Source organism: Pelophylax lessonae (genome assembly GCF_965119305.1).
Source record: "Pelophylax lessonae genome assembly, chromosome: 2".
Classification (NCBI taxonomy): domain Eukaryota; kingdom Metazoa; phylum Chordata; class Amphibia; order Anura; family Ranidae; genus Pelophylax; species Pelophylax lessonae.
In genome coordinates, this window is record NC_138769.1 from 111,350,989 (window position 1) to 111,371,485 (window position 20,497).

At 39.7% G+C, this 20,497-nt stretch overlaps 1 protein-coding gene across 1 annotated transcript in view; it reads right to left on the minus strand.

The window, feature by feature from the left end:
- Positions 1–20,497, minus strand: part of ACE2 (angiotensin converting enzyme 2) — a 104,892-nt gene that overhangs the window by 46,946 nt on the left and 37,449 nt on the right. Inside the window, exons 4-5 of the mRNA XM_082248483.1 lie at positions 11,070–11,213; positions 8,052–8,164 (exon numbers count right to left, since the gene is read on the minus strand). Coding sequence (XP_082104609.1) covers positions 8,052–8,164; positions 11,070–11,213 — 257 coding nt within the window. The remainder of the gene's footprint in view (positions 1–8,051; positions 8,165–11,069; positions 11,214–20,497) is intronic.

The window sequence follows — 20,497 nt, forward strand, 5'->3', positions numbered from 1 at the left end:
GTACACAACCACACTAGGCCCCAATTACTATTGTTTGTACCCCTAAAAGGCTAGGAGTAGGGGGAGTATGGAACAGGCAGCACCCTCAAACCTTCAGAAGTATGAGATGAACCCCAACAACTTGGAAAGGTGGATCTCTCTCACACGTACCAACACAGACTATCCCCCAATTTAACTGATCCCCAGAGGTTTTTGATTAAATAGCGGAATAGAAAATATGATCCCAAAAAAGTGTATGTATATCACACGTACACAACCACACTAGGCCCCAATTACTATTGTTTGTACCCCTAAAAGGCTAGGAGTAGGGGGAGTATGGAACAGGCAGCACCCTCAAACCTTCAGAAGTATGAGATGAACCCCAACAACTTGGAAAGGTGGATCTCTCTCACACGTACCAACACAGACTATCCCCCAATTTAACTGATCCCCAAAGGTTTTTGATTAAATAGCGGAATAGAAAATATGATCCCAAAAAAGTGTATGTATATCACACGTACACAACCACACTAGGCCCCAATTACTATTGTTTGTACCCCTAAAAGGCTAGGAGTAGGGGGAGTATGGAACAGGCAGCACCCTCAAACCTTCAGAAGTATGAGATGAACCCCAACAACTTGGAAAGGTGGATCTCTCTCACACGTACCAACACAGACTATCCCCCAATTTAACTGATCCCCAAAGGTTTTTGATTAAATAGCGGAATAGAAAATATGATCCCAAAAAAGTGTATGTATATCACACGTACACAACCACACTAGGCCCCAATTACTATTGTTTGTACCCCTAAAAGGCTAGATGAGGAGTAGGGGGAGTATGGAACAGGCAGCACCCTCAAACCTTCAGTATGAGATTGTGTTCACTGTACCCCACAAAGATTGAGTTCACTGCACCCCACAATGATTGTGTTCACTGCACCCCACAAAGATTGTGTTCACTGCACCTCACAAAGATTGTGTTCACTGTACCCCCCAAAGATTGTGTTCACTGCACCCCACAAAGATTCTGTTCACTGTACCCCACAAAGATTGTGTTCACTGCACCCCAAAAAGATTGTGTTCACTGCACCCCAAAAAGGATGTTGTTCACTGCACCCCAAAAAGGATGTTGTTCACTCCACCCCAAAAAGATTGTGTTCACTGCACCCCACAAAGATTGTGTTCACTGCACCCCAAAAAGATTGTGTTCACTGCACCCCAAAAATGATTTTGTTCACTGCACCCCAAAAAGGATGTTGTTCACTCCACCCCAAAAAGATTGTGTTCACTGCACCCCAAAAAGATTGTGTTCACTGCACCCCACAAAGGATTTTGTTCACTGCACCCCAAAAAGATTGTGTTCACTGCACCCCAAAAAGGATGTTGTTCACTGCACCCCAAAAAGGATTTTGTTCACTGCACCCCAAAAAGATTGTGTTCACTGCACCCCACAAAGGATTTTGTTCACTGCACCCCACAAAGATTGTGTTCACTGCACACCAAAAAGGATTGTGTTCACTGCACCCCAAAAAGATTTTGTTCACTGCACCCCAAAAAGATTGTGTTCACTGCAGCCCAAAAAGATTGTGTTCACTGCAGCCCAAAAAGATTGTGTTCACTGCAGCCCAAAAAGATTGTGTTCACTGCAGCCCAAAAAGATTGTGTTCACTGCAGCCCAAAAAGATTGTGTTCACTGACACCTGCCTATCTCCAATCCCACACCACACAGCAATATCGATTGTAGTTTGTAGAACACAGTTTCCCTAAAATTCAGCAGACTCTGTCCCTAACAGGATTGAGAAGAGATCGTAGATCAGGATTGAGTGCAGACCCCACCCCCCACACAGCAATATCGATTGTAGTTTGTAGAAGACACTGACCCTATATAATTCAGCAGACTCTATCCCTAAAATGCCTACAACTCGCCCTGCCTAAACACTCCGACCTGTCCCTCAATTCTATCCGGACACAAATGGTTTTTTCCTGCCTATCTTTCCCTAATCAGCAGCCAGCACGTTGATGTGTGCTCTGTCCCTGAATCTAAGCAGCATAATGACGCCGCTGCGGCTGCCTCGAACTTATAAAGACTTGGTCACATGCTTCAGACGGCCAATCACAGCTACTGAGACATTTGCAGGCATGGCTGGGATGGCTTAAGGCACACCAGTTAAACGATTGTTGATTGGCTGTTGAAAGCCCGCCATGAAAAGAGCGCCAAAGCATGCAAAACCCGGAAATAAAACGACCGAACACGGATTTTTACCCGAACATACAGTAAAGTGTCCGTGTCCGTGTTCGGGTACAAAAAATCCAATTATTCGGTACGAACACGAATAATACAGTCCGTGTTCGCTCAACACTGGCCTTACTCAGTTGTGGACAACGCCGGGTTTCGCTACCTTGTGAAGACGCTAGAGCCACGTTATAAGATCCCATCACGCAGGCACTTTACAAAAAAAGGTTATACCTGCACTCTACCACGACACCAAAGCTCAGGTACTTGCGTCAATGAACCAAGCCAGTCGAGTCGCAATAACGTGTGATTCATGGACGTCAGTCACAACGGAGTCCTATGTTACAATAACAGCACATTACGTTACTAAGGACTGGCAGGTCTTGTCACATGTGTTGCAAACAAGAGCCATTTATGAGTCTCACACAGGTGCTCATCTGGCAGAGCTACTGTCTCATGTTGTGGAAGAATGGCAGCTGTCTGATAAATCTGTAGTGCTTGTGACCGACAACGCGGCGAACATGATAGTTGCAGCTCAAGTTGGTAAATTTCCTCATGTTAAATGTTTTGCCCATACACTCAATCTTGCATGTCAGCGGGCACTGAAAGGGGCCACGCTCTCCAGGCTTCTCGCCAGAGTGCGACGAATATCCACATTCTTCCATCGCAGCACTAGAGCAAGCCACTGTCTAAAAGAGAAACAGAAATGTCTGGGCCTGAAGAATCATAAGCTAATAACTGATGTGCCAACAAGATGGAACAGCGCATATGACATGGTCGAGAGGTTCTTAGAACAACAACCTGCAGTTTGTGCCACCTTGCTGTCTCCAGAAGTCAGAAAAGGAGAGTCTGATCTCTGCACTCTCAATGAAACAGATGTGTCAAATGCAGAGGACGCTGTGAGTGCATTAAAGCCAATGAAGGATGCAACCTTGCTGATGTCAGTAGAGCGCAACCCAACAGTATCTCTCATTGCCCCTCTAAATGCACAACTGCTCCAGAGCATGACAGACACCATGGGAGACACAGCCATGACCCATGAGATCAAGAATGCAATCAAAACAGATCTCCTGAAGAGGTACAGCAGTGAGGCAGAGAAGAAGATCCTTCATACAGCCTCTGCTCTGGATCGTCGCTTTAAAGGACTGCCTTTTATTCTCACAGAGGAGGAGAGATCGGAGATATACAGAGGAGTGACTGAGGAGGCTGCATCTTTGGAGGTAATTAGAATTTCATCATGTTTCCTGCCAGACAGCTAGAAGCTCAGCTACATTGTGTTGTGTAATAACATGCCTTGATTCACTGATGCGGTGTGGGAAGTGGAACTGTATGGTATGGATTACCGTGCAGTTTCCCACACCTCATCAATGAATCACACTCTTAGTCAGTTCAGCTCTCCTTATACTATTATCTTTTGTTCAAACACACAGATTACATCTAATAGAAGGACAAATGTGGATGAAGTGCCTAGGGAAAAAGCAACTGTGGAAGAAGAAACAACACCCATTGAGGACAGCCATTCTCCTCCCAAAAAAAAGGCCACAACATCGCTGCTCATGACTTTGCTGGGGCAGTCTTTCACTGATGGTGCAATAGAACCTAAGACCCCCTATGCCAAGGCAGAAGACGAAATGGAAAAATATTGTAAAGCCCCACCTCTGCCTCTCACTGAGGACCCTTTAAAATGGTGGCGTGAGCATGAGGTCATATTCCCCCTCCTCTCTCAGCTGTCAAAGCACTACTTGTGTATCCCAGGTACAAGTGTATCTGCAGAGCGGGTTTTCTCTACTGCAGGAGATGTTATAACAGCGAAAAGAAGCAGTCTTAAACCTGAGCATGTGGATCATCTAATGTTCTTAGGGAAAAACCTACATGTTCCCAAATGCTAAGCACTGAAATAATTACTAATTCATGTTTTTAATGAATTAGTAATTACTAATTTAGTCTGCCGCCAGTCACCAGTCAGTCGCATCACCAGTCTTGTTTTATAGCTTTATAGCACTGATGGTTTGTTTTTGAAGATTGTCCTGTCCAATGTGTCCATTTCCAATCCATAATCCGTTCCGTTGCTTCACACTAAAAGTGTCTAGGCAAGTACTAGGGGTTCATTTAACCCTCAACCAAATAAATAATATTAAAGTGTATTTTCTTCTAGACAACTGACACCAAGCCAGCCACGGTGCAGCATTATAGGAAGGAAAATCATTGAGAGAAATAACTTGTACATTTGAAGCTTAACCTGGAGTAAATCTTATCTTATTGGATCACAAACACCAATTGTGGATTCTTGTGTAATATACTATATTTGTGAGTTTGTGAATGTGACCCCCATAGGATTTCCTCAAGGTTAAGCTTCAGTTTACAATTTATTCTCTCAAGGATTTTCCTTCCTCTAATGGTGGCTTGTTGGCTAGCTTGGCTTCAGTTACAGATGTAATCGACATGGTAGAGTGCTGCTCAGTGCAGTGCAGGTAAAGTTTTCTTTCTGTAATGTGACTGACTGACAGACTGTCGTGACAACTCAAGAGCTTATAACGCAGCTCTAGCATTAACTCAACACACACACACACAGTGTGTGTATGTTGAGTTGATGCTGAGGCTGCGTATAAGCTTTTGAGTTGTCACGAGTCACGACACACACACTGTGTTTAGTTGACTGGCAATGGCAGGGGCAAACACAATCGCAGTGAACCTGGAACATTTTATATTTTTTACAGCTTTTCTAGCACTGGAGAGATGGAGAATGGCTTGTTTTCAAAAATGGTCCATTCACATAAGTGAATTGATAATTATTTAAGCTTAAGCTTATATTTGTATAACTCCCCTCTAGCAGCCATCAACTCACTTCACTTGAGTTGACTGGCAGTTGCAGGGGGAAACAAACATCATGGTGAACATGGAAGTTATGCAGCAGTGCACTATTGCCAGGTTCACCTTTGATATTTGCTACTAGTCAGGAAGTGCTCTGTTTTGTAGAGGACAGGTTATGGCACACACCTGGAAATTATTGCAATGCATGTCTGTCTGCTGGTCTGTTGTACTCTGTAGCAATAGCAAGTGTAGGGGGTTCCCTCAACCAAACAAATACTAAAGGTAAAAGTGTATCTAGACAACTGAAGGCAAGCCAGGCAGCCACGGTACAGGAAAGGACATCCTTGAAAGATGAAATCAATCATACATTGAAGCGTAAAACCTTGATTAAATCTTTACTGGATCACAAATACACACAAACCTGACCTAACCTATATGCCTTGAGTTGTACCAGTGTGGCAATGCCAAACCTTTCTTCAGTTCTCATGATTCTGATGCAGACAACCGTGTTGTGTGTTTTTTTGTGATCCCATGAAGATTTACTCAAGGTTTAAGCTTTAGTTGATGATTTATTCCGTCAAGGGTTTTCCTTCCTCTAATGGTGGCTTTGGCTTGGCTTCAGTTGGGTTTAATCATGGTAGAGACAGAGACTGTCTGCAGGACAGGTAACGTTTTCTGTAAAGTAAGTGACATAAAAGTGACATAAGTGAATTGATAAGCTTAAAGCTTATATTTGTAACTCCCCTCTAGCAGCCAATCCATCAACTCACTTGAGTTGACTGGCAGTTGCAGAGGGAAACAAACATCACGGTGAACATGGAAGTTATGCAGCAGTGCACTATTGCCAGGTTCACCCTTGATGTTTGCTACTAGTCAGGAAGTGCTCTGTTTTGTAGAGGACAGGTTATGGCACACCTGGAATTTATTGCAATGCATATTCACATAAAAGGATTTATATATAATGTTTTGTGGGAATTTATGATGACCATTTTCACAAGAATATTAGCTTGGCTGGCTGGCTGGCTGGCTGGCTTCTTCTATCTTGGCTTGCCTTAAAGTACAACTATAGGCCAAACTTTATCCAAAATCCAAAAAGTTTGGCCTTTAGTTGTACTTTAAATGGTGGTAGGCCTGGCTTATATTAATATTTTCTTTTATGAAGCAGTAAACTGCACTACTACAGTTTTTTACTAATTTTACTGTTACTTCTAGTAAAATACTAGTGTTGTTGTCTGTCTCTGCTATGCTGTTTGCATTTTCAGACCTTCCTATATGTTTGCAGTGCAAGTGCACTAAAGTATGCAGGGCTTGCAGGCCATGACAGGGTCCAGGAAAGTGTCCTTTGAAGCAAATGAAAATAAAAAGGATTCTTTTATTTGTGACTGCTTGATTGTTTGTTTGTTTTTTATAAAGTTTTGAAAACCATTGGGCAGTGGGCTGGGCATGGGCATTGGCCAGTAATCGTGATGCATCGTGATGCATCGCGGAATCGAATCGTATCGAATCGCGACCCTAATAATCGTAATCGCATCGAATCGTGAGGTAAGTGAAGATGCACAGCCCTAATATACAGACACACACACATACACATATATACACACACACACACACATACATACAGACAGACAGACACACTCACACCACTGCTTGCCTGCACATTTCTCCTCTCCTGATGAATACTCATGGATCTCTGCAGTCTCCTGTTATCTCCACCCTCATCCAGGCCCCTCCAGCTCTGCAGCTCTCATTGGCTCTCTTATGGCTCACCCCTCCCCCCTTGCTGGCAAACTCTCACGAGAGTGAGAGAGACAGAGCTGTGCATGATGTCATTAGCCTAGGCCAGTGATGGCGATCCTTGACACCCCAGATGTTTTGGAACTACATTTCCCATGATGCTCAACTACACTGCAGAGTGCATGAACATCATGGGAAATGTAGTTCCAAAACATCTGAGGTGCCAAGGTTCGCCATCATTGGCTTAGGCTAATTACCAGACAAGAAAGAGGAAGTGGGCTGTATAAGGTATTTACTGGCAGAAAAAAAGTTTTACCATCCAAAGTTAAAACAAGGGCAGAAGAATAATTAGGTGGAAAGATGAAAAAATTACTGAAGGTCTGCTTTAAGTCAATAATTCCACTGGCAATTTAATTGCAGAAAATGACACCAGTTTTTAGTGACTTGATGTCCATTCCTGGCAGGATTTTTGTTGCTGTGTGTCATTTGCTCTTCTTTGTAAATTAAAATTATGCTTTCAATTTGGCATGCAGATACCACCACACACTGGATTCAAGGTAAATAAAAGACATGCTTCAGCTCCGATTCCAGCCTATCGGTCACGCCCCTCTGACATGTTTCATACACATTGTGCTAATTCCTCTACGATTAAGTCCAATGTGGACGAAACATGTCAGATGGGCGTGACCGATGGAATCTGAACTGAAGCCTGTCTTTCATCTCTGCCATCACCTAAATACAGAGCGTAAACCTAGGAGACTGATACTGCAGGCTTGGCGTGGCACCGATCTTTTATGGCATAGGCGTTCCTTTTACTACAGGTTTTATCTCATGCATTGTCTGAATCTACAGAGTGCATTATTCCTTTTCACTATAAAATCTATTTTTTTGGTATATGTGCATAAAAGCCAATTCAGAAAATGATGTCCCCATTACTAAGTTTTGATGAGGTGTATATGAGAACATGGAACAGGGGTCTTCAAACTATGGCCCTCCATTTGTCCGGGAACTACAATTCCCATCATGCCTAGTCATGTCTGTCAATGTCAGAGTTTTACAATGCCTCATGGGATGTGTAGTTCCAAAACAGCTGGAGGGCCGTAGTTTGAGGATCCCTGACATAGAACATAAAACATAGCAACTTGGAGTGGCAATGCAACAGCGATTCATGAGAAATAACGGATTGCAATTCTTAGGACTCAGGTCACACATCCTGCAAACACAGCCACTCCTCTGATATGCCACACCACCCAAACTAAAAAAGTGTTAGACTTGGCTATTATCGGTACAATTACCTGTCTAAAAGTGTCTGTCACGTCTGCTATCAGATCATCTCTGCTGTATTTATATTTATCGGTGGCCAGAGTTTCATAGTTTCCTCTCCAGTAGTCTCCATAATCCTGAAATCCTGAAACATAATGAAAAAGAATGAACTAAATTGTTCTGCACTAAATATTTCTTACAGCACGTAACTCACTTGTTTCTATCATCAGCACACCAATCTGTCTCCTTCTGCTTATTATCTTAATCTCTATGCAGATTGCTTGTCTGCATCCAGAGTGAATAAAGTAGAACTATGGGTAAAAAACTTTTTTTTTTCCTTTTTGGATAGAGTAAGGAGGGATCTTAAACCCTGTCAGGTTTTTTCTTTTGCCATTTGTGTCCCATTGGGGAGATTTACTTCCACTTCCTGTCCCATAGCCAAAACAGGAAGTGAAAAGAAATCGCTGCAAATAATTATTACTTTTTTGGGGGGTAAACCCAAAAGTGAGAATTCTCTTTTACTGGGTTGCCGAAATTAATTTCTAAAGATACATTTTTATAAAATAAAATGTATGTATTTATCGACGTATAACATGCACCGACATATAACACGCACCTCAAATTTAGGAGGGAAATTTTAGAAAAAAAAGCTTAAATTTGAAATAAACAGCATTGAACTCAGAACTTTTTTTTTAATCAAATGCAGCCTTACCAGTGCCCGTGTATGCAGCCTCATCAGCGCAGTGTCCACAAATACAGCCTCGCCAGCGCAGTGTCCACCAATGCAGCCCTGGCAGTACAGTGTCCACAAATGCAGCCACACCAGCGCAGTGTCCACCAATGCAGCCTCGCCTGACCTCAACATGATAGAACACCTTTGGGATGAATTAGAGTGGAGACTGCAAGCCAGGCCTTCTCATCCAACATCAGTGCCTGACCTCGCAAATGCTCTTCTGGAAGAATAGTCAAACACTCCCATAGACACACTCCTAAACCTTGTGGACAGCCTTCATAGAAGAGTCAAAGCTGTTGTAGCTGCAAAGGGTTGGCTAACTCAATATTGAATCCAATGGACAAAGACTGGGATGCCATTAAAGTTCATGTGCGTGTAAAGGCAGGCGTCCCAATACTTTTGGTAATATAGTGTGCATTCGTTCTGTGTGAATGAAGCAAAAAATGTATTTTAATAGGTTTGTTTCTGTGCTGGTTGAGCGTGTTTCATTAAAATTCTCATGGATGTAAACCCCATTCATGAAATTTGACCTGAGCACATATATCTGCAATGGTTACTTATCTCTCTTCAGAGCCCTAAGTCCCGTGTTGTTCTACTGCTCTGTTCCTCTGTTATCAGCATGATAACTTCTGACAAGTTCTCTGACACAGGAGATAAAAGCAGCTGGAAATTTGTGTTGGGGTGGGTGCATAGAGATAGATTAGCAGAGAGCTTGTCTATTCACAGCACAGTGCTGCATGTTTCCTTATTCTTCTGCCTATATAGGGGGGGGGGGTGTCTTTCCTCCAATCAGCTGTCACACATTGTATGGCAAAACTCCACACCCAGTGCCGAAACAGGAAGAAACATTTCTAACACGATGTTCACTTTCTAAACAGTGTCGAAAACTGAAGACAGCAGATATACAAATAAAACGTATGTAAGGAGATTTGTTTCATCTCTGCGTATCATCTGAGGCTGTTCACTTCACTGGGTATATGTGAGGGTTTACAGCCACTTTAATGCCATCTAACAGACAAATTTGGTATTTTCCATTTTTAAGTTCACGAAAAACATTCAACCAGCACAGGAAAGAGCATAACATTTTGTTTTTTTGCCCGATTTGCACAAAACGAATGTACATGCACTTTCACTAGGAGAATTGCTATAAAAGTTTTTTTTTTTTTTTAAATAAATGCACTCCTTAACCTCCTTAGAGGTATTCCCGAGTGTGGCTCAGGGTTAAATTTCAGTGCAATTACCGGTAACCCCGAGCCACACTCGGGGTACCGCCAGGAGCATTGCTGGATCCTGAAAGAGGGGTTACTTACCTTATCCCCGGGATCAAGCGATGTATCCCGGCGGTGTGCGCCGGCGGATCTTACGCCCGATGCTTGTGTGCCCCGGCTTCCGTCTCCTGCAATGTTACGCTCGCAGGGGGGTGGAACCAGCGGCAAATTCAAAAAGTTATACACACAAACACACTGATTACAATACAAAATAAAATAAATTGACATTAGTTTGCCCCCAAGTGCCCTTTCCTGCAGTTTTACTGTACTTTATATATATATATATATATATATATATATACGTATATATATACATTTATATACTGTATATATATATATATATATATATATATATATATATATATAGATATAAACGTATATCTATATATATGTATACACGCACACACACACATATATATATATATAAAATATATGTATACACATATATATATATATATATATATATATATATATATATACACACATACATACTTTAACTTATTTATAGTTATTTATTATATTATAATTTATGATTTTGTGTTTCAAACTTTATCATAACCGAGATGTTATAAAGAAGAACGCACAGTAAAAATAAATCATATGTAAATAGTTGGTTTGGGCTGCTCATCATTAAGAATTACATGCAAAAATAATGGTACTGCTTTCAGCACCTAAAATCCGAAAGAATCATACCGCCAGGGAGGTTAATGTATATAGCTCAAAGTCAAAATTTTTTTTTTATTATTTTGGCAAGCAATGGAAAAGCTCTCATTTATTTTTATGTGCTGATGCGCCCTGTTGGGGAGACCATAGAATGAAAAGAATTTTCTCCGAAGTCAGAAAAAATCCACTCTCCAGTGTCCCCATTGGAAGATCTCTCTCTTTACCTCTTGTTTTAATGACAAATATTTTGGATTGCCCGTCACTTTTTGTAGCAGAACAAATAGAGAGGACAAGTCTTCTAAGCAGGTTCTAACCCTCTAAAATGATTTAAAAAAAACAATTGGATTAGAATTTATCCATCAAACAACAGTTGCCCTATTTCTCACCGTTGATACGAGCAGCTTGGTTTTCCAAATCAACATAATCCTCATAGAGTTTTCTCATTTTCTTGCCAGCTCTTGCTCTCCATCCTTCCCAAGCCCAGAGCCTCTCATTGTAATCAGTGCTCTCCAACATGATGCTGTCCAGTCCTGAATATACAAGATTTTATTAGGGACTTTTTCTTCAGTTTTTCAACCATGGTTAGATTTTTCTTTATTACAGAACCTTATTACCCGTATTATGAGGAATCATAAATCTCAAAACTGCTTGAATGAAAAGTGACAAGCTGTTATGCAATGTCTGCCATTTTTTCAATATGCAAAAGTGAACCATATGTCCAAGCAGTATACAACAAAAGTTACTAGACACCAAAGAATGGAGTAAAGCTAAACTCTGGGCAAACCGCTTACTACACAGCTTTATTACGTACTGTATAAGTGAGCTGTCCAATAGTATTCGCAATTCTGTTTAGCCAGCGTTGTATTCCAGATGGCATAGACAGGTCCCAGACAACCATGGTAGTTACACAGCACAGCTTGGTCCAAGACACACCTTACCTTGCTGATTGGACAATTAAACACATTGTTTTATGCAGGAGGTGACCAGCGCTATGGAGTTTATAATAAATACAAAAAAAGACCTAAGGTGTAAGCTGCCAACAACCAACCCTGAAAGGGTTAAAAAGTGATAAAATTGTAAAGAAGGTTGAAACCGGCGCTACCTTCAAAGTGCTAATATGCCAAATAAATAAATAAATAGTGTATAAGTAAAGTGCTGAAGTGTATTATTTATTTAAAGTGCTCATATTCTGAGTGATAACGGGTTAGATATTGCAACATTTATCAATCAAAAGTGCTAGTGCCAGAAAAAAAAACTTGAAAAAGAAACCAAACCCGGTGCTTTTATTCAAATTAATAATGTGTATTACAGTGATAAACCGTGGAAGTTTACATAAATAACATATACACAAATGGTGCTTATTTTATTGGAAGAATGACTGTAAAATAATAACCTGTTATTATTACGTGCTGTGATCATAAAGTGATGTGAAACTTTACATATATATGCGAGTAAATGAATAAATAAATTAAATAAAATGGTGAGTCCTCTCTAGTAGAGAAATGAAAAAAACAGGTGTTGAACAAAAGAAAAAGGAGAGCACGGATTGCAAACACCACTATAGCCACTAGGTGTCGCACCCGGCCAATATACCACCTGTATATCAATAGGGACCAATATGGAATCCTGGGGTTCCCTCACCACGGTCTCTCCTCGTCCAGAGTACCTCAGGATATAAAAAGAGAGAGAGAGGGGGACCCCTTGGTGCGATGTATGGTGCCAATCTTTTAAAAGGCGAGGTAGTAACTCACGGTTAGGCTGTCCTCGATCAGTAAAGAGAAGCCGGGAAGCTTCCGCGTTCCACGGCCCAAGCTCCAAATACCGGAAGTGACGTAGTGACGTAAGACTCCACCCTACGCGTTTCGTAATACAACGTCTACTGGAGCGGCGTCAACATATCGGGCTCCCGGTGTTAAATAGCCGCACTGTCTCCTAGGTAACCAAGTGGCTTCCGCCGCCATATTGGTGCTCTCAGACCCGAAGCCGGACGGAGGACACCTTTATCCTCACTGCAATGCCGGCGTTTTTGGTTCTGTAATGGAGTGGCAGCTTTCATCATTTCGGGGACAGCCAATACCGATCAAGGTGTATATATGAACTTGCAAATCATGGAATAAAAATAAAAATAAAAATAGTTTTATTTCAAAAAATTCTTCTCCGCAAAAAAGGAGAAATAAAAGCGAAAAAGCAAAAAAAACTTTATTTAAAAAATGGCGACAACGGAACTATCTTATAGCCAGACTGATAACCAATTCCATGGAATATATACCACTTCTCTCTGCAGGCCCATTCTGATATTCAGTGTGCAAAGGGGAACAGCCAAAGGGCATGTCAGAAAGGTTTTCTTAAATAACAGGGTAATCATGGATGGTTAATGATTTAAAAGTTATATAGATAAAAAGTAAAAAAATATATTATATTAATAAAAGTAAAAAATGAAAAACAAAAATTATAAAATATGATAAAATAATTTGTATTGAGATAATGTCTATTCTTTGGAGTTCTTCTGATCTAATGTTCATGTTGATGTTGCTTCGGATGTTTCTTAAATGTTTAAACGGGATCAACCATATTATCCAACTTACATATTTTAGTCATGTTGATTTTATATTGATGCTGGATGAGAAGGCTTATTCCTATTCCTCATTAAGCTGAATAAAAATTTCACGTATTTATTTTTCGTTTGATTTTATATTGATGCTGGATGAGAAGGCTTATTCCTATTCCTCATTATACTGAATAAAAATTTCACGTATTTATTTTTCATTTGTACCATGCTGCTTGGTAGAATTAAATATATAGTTCAATGGTTTTTAAAATTATTTTTTATATTCAAAATTATGTGTTGAGGTTGGACGAGAAGGCTCCTCAGGATTATAGTTCTTTTGTGGTCTTTTTTGACATCTTGGTTTAGTGAAAGATAATTTTCTTTCATGTGTATATATATATACACGTATAGTGCGGGTGACCCCAAATACATATACAGTCGCTAGATAGAACAATTTATTCCACTAGGAGAAAGTTTTTTTGTTTTTTTGTTTATAGCGATTATTTTCCGTATGGTGATAATATACCCAAAAAGATTTAATTTGAGGCAAAAAATATGTTGCTAGGAGTTTGTTTGCAGGCAATGTAAAAATATACAATGAAATGCAGATATGCTTGGAGATATAAAATACAAATATCCAGGAATTAAAAACCAAAAACGATTATTGTAGTTCTCCATAGGAAAAAGATAAAAAAATATAAAAAAAAATAAAAAATTTTTTTTAAAATTATGGAAGAGGTATGAAATTTAATTAATATAGGAGATTGGATAAAAACTTAAAACCTCTAAAAACTTTTAAAAGATGGGAATCCTTTAAAATCCTATTACAAACCTTTTCTTAAAACAGAAATTCTTTCAAAACAGAATTATAAAATAGGATACTAAAAAGGAAGGATTTTTAAAAGGACTTTTTTTAAAAAGAATTCTTTGAAAAGAGTTCTTTAAAAAGGATAAAAGATAGAGGGGGGAGGGGGGGGTTCAAGATAAAGGATAAAATGTATATAAAGTTGTGGATTAGATGTCTGTTATAAAACAGTTTAGATCTATATCTACATTCAACCCATCAGGGCGAAGAGATCTCATCAGAAAAATCCACTTAGTTTCGTTTTTTGATATCATCCTTTTCTTGTTTCCTCCTCTCCAATCCCCTTTTATTTTATCAATTCCATAGAAAATTAAGCCAGATGGGTTTTTTGCATGTTTTTCTTTAAAATGTCTCACACCACAGGTGTAGAGTATAAAATAAGGGAAACCATCACCTGCAATAGTACACATGTAACCTATGTCATCGAATGCCCCTGTCATCTACAATATATAGGCAGAACAACTCGTCCCCTATATGTAAGAATTAGGGAACATATAAAAAATATTAAAAAGGGGTTCGATAAACACAACCTTTCAAGACATTTTAAAGAAAAACATGCAAAAAACCCATCTGGCTTAATTTTCTATGGAATTGATAAAATAAAAGGGGATTGGAGAGGAGGAAACAAGAAAAGGATGATATCAAAAAACGAAACTAAGTGGATTTTTCTGAACCCCCCCCCCTCCCCCCTCTATCTTTTATCCTTTTTAAAGAACTCTTTTCAAAGAATTCTTTTTAAAAAAAGTCCTTTTAAAAATCCTTCCTTTTTAGTATCCTATTTTATAATTCTGTTTTGAAAGAATTTCTGTTTTAAGAAAAGGTTTGTAATAGGATTTTAAAGGATTCCCATCTTTTAAAAGTTTTTAGAGGTTTTAAGTTTTTATCCAATCTCCTATATTAATTAAATTTCATACCTCTTCCATAATTTTAAAAAAAAATTTTTTTTATCTTTTTCCTATGGAGAACTACAATAATCGTTTTTGGTTTTTAATTCCTGGATATTTGTATTTTATATCTCCAAGCATATCTGCATTTCATTGTATATTTTTACATTGCCTGCAAACAAACTCCTAGCAACATATTTTTTGCCTCAAATTAAATCTTTTTGGGTATATTATCACCATACGGAAAATAATCGCTATAAACAAAAAAACAAAAAAACTTTCTCCTAGTGGAATAAATTGTTCTATCTAGCGACTGTATATGTATTTGGGGTCACCCGCACTATACGTGTATATATATATACACATGAAAGAAAATTATCTTTCACTAAACCAAGATGTCAAAAAAGACCACAAAAGAACTATAATCCTGAGGAGCCTTCTCGTCCAACCTCAACACATAATTTTGAATATAAAAAATAATTTTAAAAACCATTGAACTATATATTTAATTCTACCAAGCAGCATGGTACAAATGAAAAATAAATACGTGAAATTTTTATTCAGTATAATGAGGAATAGGAATAAGCCTTCTCATCCAGCATCAATATAAAATCAAACGAAAAATAAATACGTGAAATTTTTATTCAGCTTAATGAGGAATAGGAATAAGCCTTCTCATCCAGCATCAATATAAAATCAACATGACTAAAATATGTAAGTTGGATAATATGGTTGATCCCGTTTAAACATTTAAGAAACATCCGAAGCAACATCAACATGAACATTAGATCAGAAGAACTCCAAAGAATAGACATTATCTCAATACAAATTATTTTATCATATTTTATAATTTTTGTTTTTCATTTTTTACTTTTATTAATATAATATATTTTTTTACTTTTTATCTATATAACTTTTAAATCATTAACCATCCATGATTACCCTGTTATTTAAGAAAACCTTTCTGACATGCCCTTTGGCTGTTCCCCTTTGCACACTGAATATCAGAATGGGCCTGCAGAGAGAAGTGGTATATATTCCATGGAATTGGTTATCAGTCTGGCTATAAGATAGTTCCGTTGTCGCCATTTTTTAAATAAAGTTTTTTTTGCTTTTTCGCTTTTATTTCTCCTTTTTTGCGGAGAAGAATTTTTTGAAATAAAACTATTTTTATTTTTATTTTTATTCCATGATTTGCAAGTTCATATATACACCTTGATCGGTATTGGCTGTCCCCGAAATGATGAAAGCTGCCACTCCATTACAGAACCAAAAACGCCGGCATTGCAGTGAGGATAAAGGTGTCCTCCGTCCGGCTTCGGGTCTGAGAGCACCAATATGGCGGCGGAAGCCATTTGGTTACCTAGGAGACAGTGCGGCTATTTAACACCGGGAGCCCGATATGTTGACGCTGCTCCAGTAGACGTTGTATTACGAAACGCGTAGGGTGGAGTCTTACGTCACTACGTCACTTCCGGTATTTGGAGCTTGGGCCGTGGAACGCGGAAGCTTCCCGGCTTCTCTTTACTGATCGAGGACAGCCTAACCGTGAGTTACTACCTCGCCTTTTAAAAGATTGGCACCATACATCGCACCAAGGGGTCCCCCTCTCTCTCTCTTTTTATATCCTGAGGTACTCTGGACGAGGAGAGACCGTGGTGAGGGAACCCCAGGATTCCATATTGGTCCCTATTGATATACAGGTGGTATATTGGCCGGGTGCGACACCTAGTGGCTATAGTGGTGTTTGCAATCCGTGCTCTCCTTTTTCTTTTGTTCAACACCTGTTTTTTTCATTTCTCTACTAGAGAGGACTCACCATTTTATTTAATTTATTTATTCATTTACTCGCATATATATGTAAAGTTTCACATCACTTTATGATCACAGCACGTAATAATAACAGGTTATTATTTTACAGTCATTCTTCCAATAAAATAAGCACCATTTGTGTATATGTTATTTATGTAAACTTCCACGGTTTATCACTGTAATACACATTATTAATTTGAATAAAAGCACCGGGTTTGGTTTCTTTTTCAAGTTTTTTTTTCTGGCACTAGCACTTTTGATTGATAAATGTTGCAATATCTAACCCGTTATCACTCAGAATATGAGCACTTTAAATAAATAATACACTTCAGCACTTTACTTATACACTATTTATTTATTTATTTGGCATATTAGCACTTTGAAGGTAGCGCCGGTTTCAACCTTCTTTACAATTTTATCAATTAAACACATTACTGATCATCATAGGTGTGCACAGCCTAGTGCATAAGGCCCCTTTCACACAGGCGGACCGTTCAGATCCGCCTGTCCGTTTTTTTGGCGGATCTGAACGGTCCCCCCATACATCCCTATGGGGCATTGGAAATTTTGGAGGAAAGCCAGCAGCACTTAGGGGTCAACACGGGGGGGGAGCACAGGCAGTAGGGGGAATTGGCACTACATGTAGTGAGTAGGGTGTGTCCAGGCACACCTGGCACACCCCCTGAGCATGCCTATGCTGACCATTCACTCTGCTCCCTCCACTATATATGAGCAGAGAGAAGCATGAAGTGCTCTAGAATTTTCCTGCTAGAGGGCTGCGCTGACTTTGGACTTGATAAAACACAGTGGACCAACACCAGCAGATGACATGGCTCCCCAAATCATTGCTGACTGTGAAAACTTCACACTGGACTTCATGAAACTTGGATTCTATGCCTCTCTACTCTTCCTCCAAACTCTGGAAGCTTGATTTCCAAGTGAAATGCAAAATGTACTTTCATTCCAAAAGAGGACTTTGGACCACTGAGCAACAGTCAAGTCCTTTTTCTCCTTAGCCAAAATTCTTGAATAGCCTTTCCTTCACAATCCTCACAAGCCTGTAGTTATCCCTGTTGCTTGTGCACCTATTTCTACCCCACTTTTTCCTTCCACTTTACTTTCCATTAATATGCTTGGATACAGCACTCTGTGAACAGCCAGTTTCTTTAGCAATGACCTTTTGTGACTTACCCTCCTTGTTGGGAGTGTCAATGACTGTCTTCTGGACAACTGCCAAGTCCGCAGTCTTCCCCATGATTGTGTACCCTACAGAACAAGACTGCAAGACCATTTAAAGGTTTAGGAAACCTTTAGGCCCCTTTCACACGGGGCCTTACTTTGCAGAGATGGAGTTGTCAGAGCCCCACTCTCCTCTATGGGAGATCGGATGAAAACAGACCGCCTGTGCATTTTCCATCCGACCTTATCCGATCCGATCCTCCAGACGGATGAAAAATAGGGTTTCCATCTATCCAGATTTCACGGACAGGATCGGATAGCAGCGGGTATCAGTGGAAATGTCACCGCTGACATCCGCTGCTCCATAGGGCTGCATGGAGCATCCGATCAGGTCCGTCTGAAAAACTGACAGGCGGACCGGATCGGAAAGCCCATGTGAAAGGGGCCTTTGGCAGAGGTATGTCCCGGGAAATTATAGGCCTGTCAGTCTGACATCGATAGTGTGTAAACTTCTGGAGGGGATGATAAGGGACTATATCGTAGAGTTTGCTAAAGACAACAACATCATCAGCAGTAATCAGCACGGGTTTACAAATGGGTGTTCTTGTCAAACCAATCTCTTAACATTCTATGAGGAGGTGAGCTGTGAGCTAGATAGGGGGAGACCAGTGGATGTGGTGTACCTGGATTTCGCTAAGGCGTTTGATACAGTTCCCCACAAGCGCTTAATTTATAAAATAAGGTCTGCAGGCATCGATCGCAGGGTTTGCTCTTGGATACGGAACTGGCTAAAAGGGCGTGTCCAAAGGGTGGTAATAAACAGCGCAAACTCAGACTGGTCTGAGGTGGTAAGTGGGGTCCCCCAAGGCTCAGTCCTGGGACCAACCTTGTTCAATGTATTCATAAACAACATTGAGGACGGGATCAGTAGTTCTATATCAGTTTTTGCAGATGACACAAAATTGGGCAGGGCAATAATTGCACAGCATGAAGCAGATATCCTGGACAAGATAAGAGAGTGGGCAACGACATGGCAAATGAGGTTTAATGTGGAGAAGTGTAAGGTTTTGCACTTGGGGACTAAAAACATAAAAGCACAATACACGTTAGGGGGGGGAACCCTTGGGGGAATCAAAAATGGAAAAAGATCTGGGAGTCTTGGTAGATGATAGACTAGGCAATAGCATGTAATGTCAATTGACAGCTGCCAAAGCCAGCAGAATATTAGCATGCATAAAGAAAGGGATGTATTCCAGAGATAAAACTATAATCCTTCCACTTTATAAAACTCTGGTCCGACCACATCTGGAGTATTCTGTCCAGTTCTGGTTGCCAGTCCTCAGGAGGGATGTGTTGGAGCTGGAGAGAGTCCAGAGAAGGGCAACTAAACTAATTAGGGGATTGGAGGACCTTAATTATGAAGAGCGTCTGCAATCGCTTAATTTATTCTCCCTGGAGAAGAGACGCCTGAGAGGGGACATGATGTAATCTGTAAATATCTCAATGGTGATCTCAGCATAGAAAAAAAGCTATTCAGTCGAAAGGATTGCATGAGGACTCGAGGGCATACAATGCAATTAGAGGAGAAGCGTTTTAACCTCAGGCAAGGTGGGGGGTTCTTTACTGTTAGGGCTACAAGATTGTGGAATTCTCTACCACAAGAGGTGGTTTCTGCGGGAAGTATGGTGGCTTTCAAAAGACTCTTAGACGTACATCTCAAGGATCAGAACATTCAGGGGTATGAGAGATGATTATGGCCACACACACCTACACAGGTTGAACTGGATGGACTATTGTCTTTATTCAACCTCACCTACTATGTAACTATGTAACACATGCTGTCTGTTTGTTTTTGATCAATCCGTTGACGGATGAAAAATGGACATCGATGCATCTCCATGAAAAAATGGATATAAATGGATGATCATCCATTTACATCAGTTTACATCCATATCTGTCATCATCTATTTTTTTAAACTGATCAAAGCTCTATTTTTCTTCCGTTAAAAAGAAACGATTGGACGAAAAATGGTCAGTTTTCCATCCATTTTTGCGTTGGTAGTGGATATAAAAAAAAAAAACAGATGAAAAACTGATAAGCACTGATGAAAAACGAATAAAAATCTGATGAATACTTCAGTGTGACACCATGAGTCAATACTGAACTTTTCACAATATTCTAATTTTCTGAGATACTGAATTTTTTCACTAGCTGTAAGCCATAATCATCATCAAAAAAAAAAAAAAAGAAAATTAAATGAAAAGAAATTCTCGAAGTATATCACTCTGTGTGTAATGAATCTATATAATATATGAGTTTCACTTTTTGAATTGAATTACTGAAATAAATTAACTTTTTGACAATATTCTATTTTTTTTTTTTTAGATTCACCTGTAATATCTGTATCTGTCCAGGGTCAGGTTCACTAGTTAAGCATTTGCCAAACCTTCCCAGAAAACAATTACCTAATTACCAACAAATATAACATTTTACTGTGCTCACTTTTTGAATGCTGACTTCCAAAC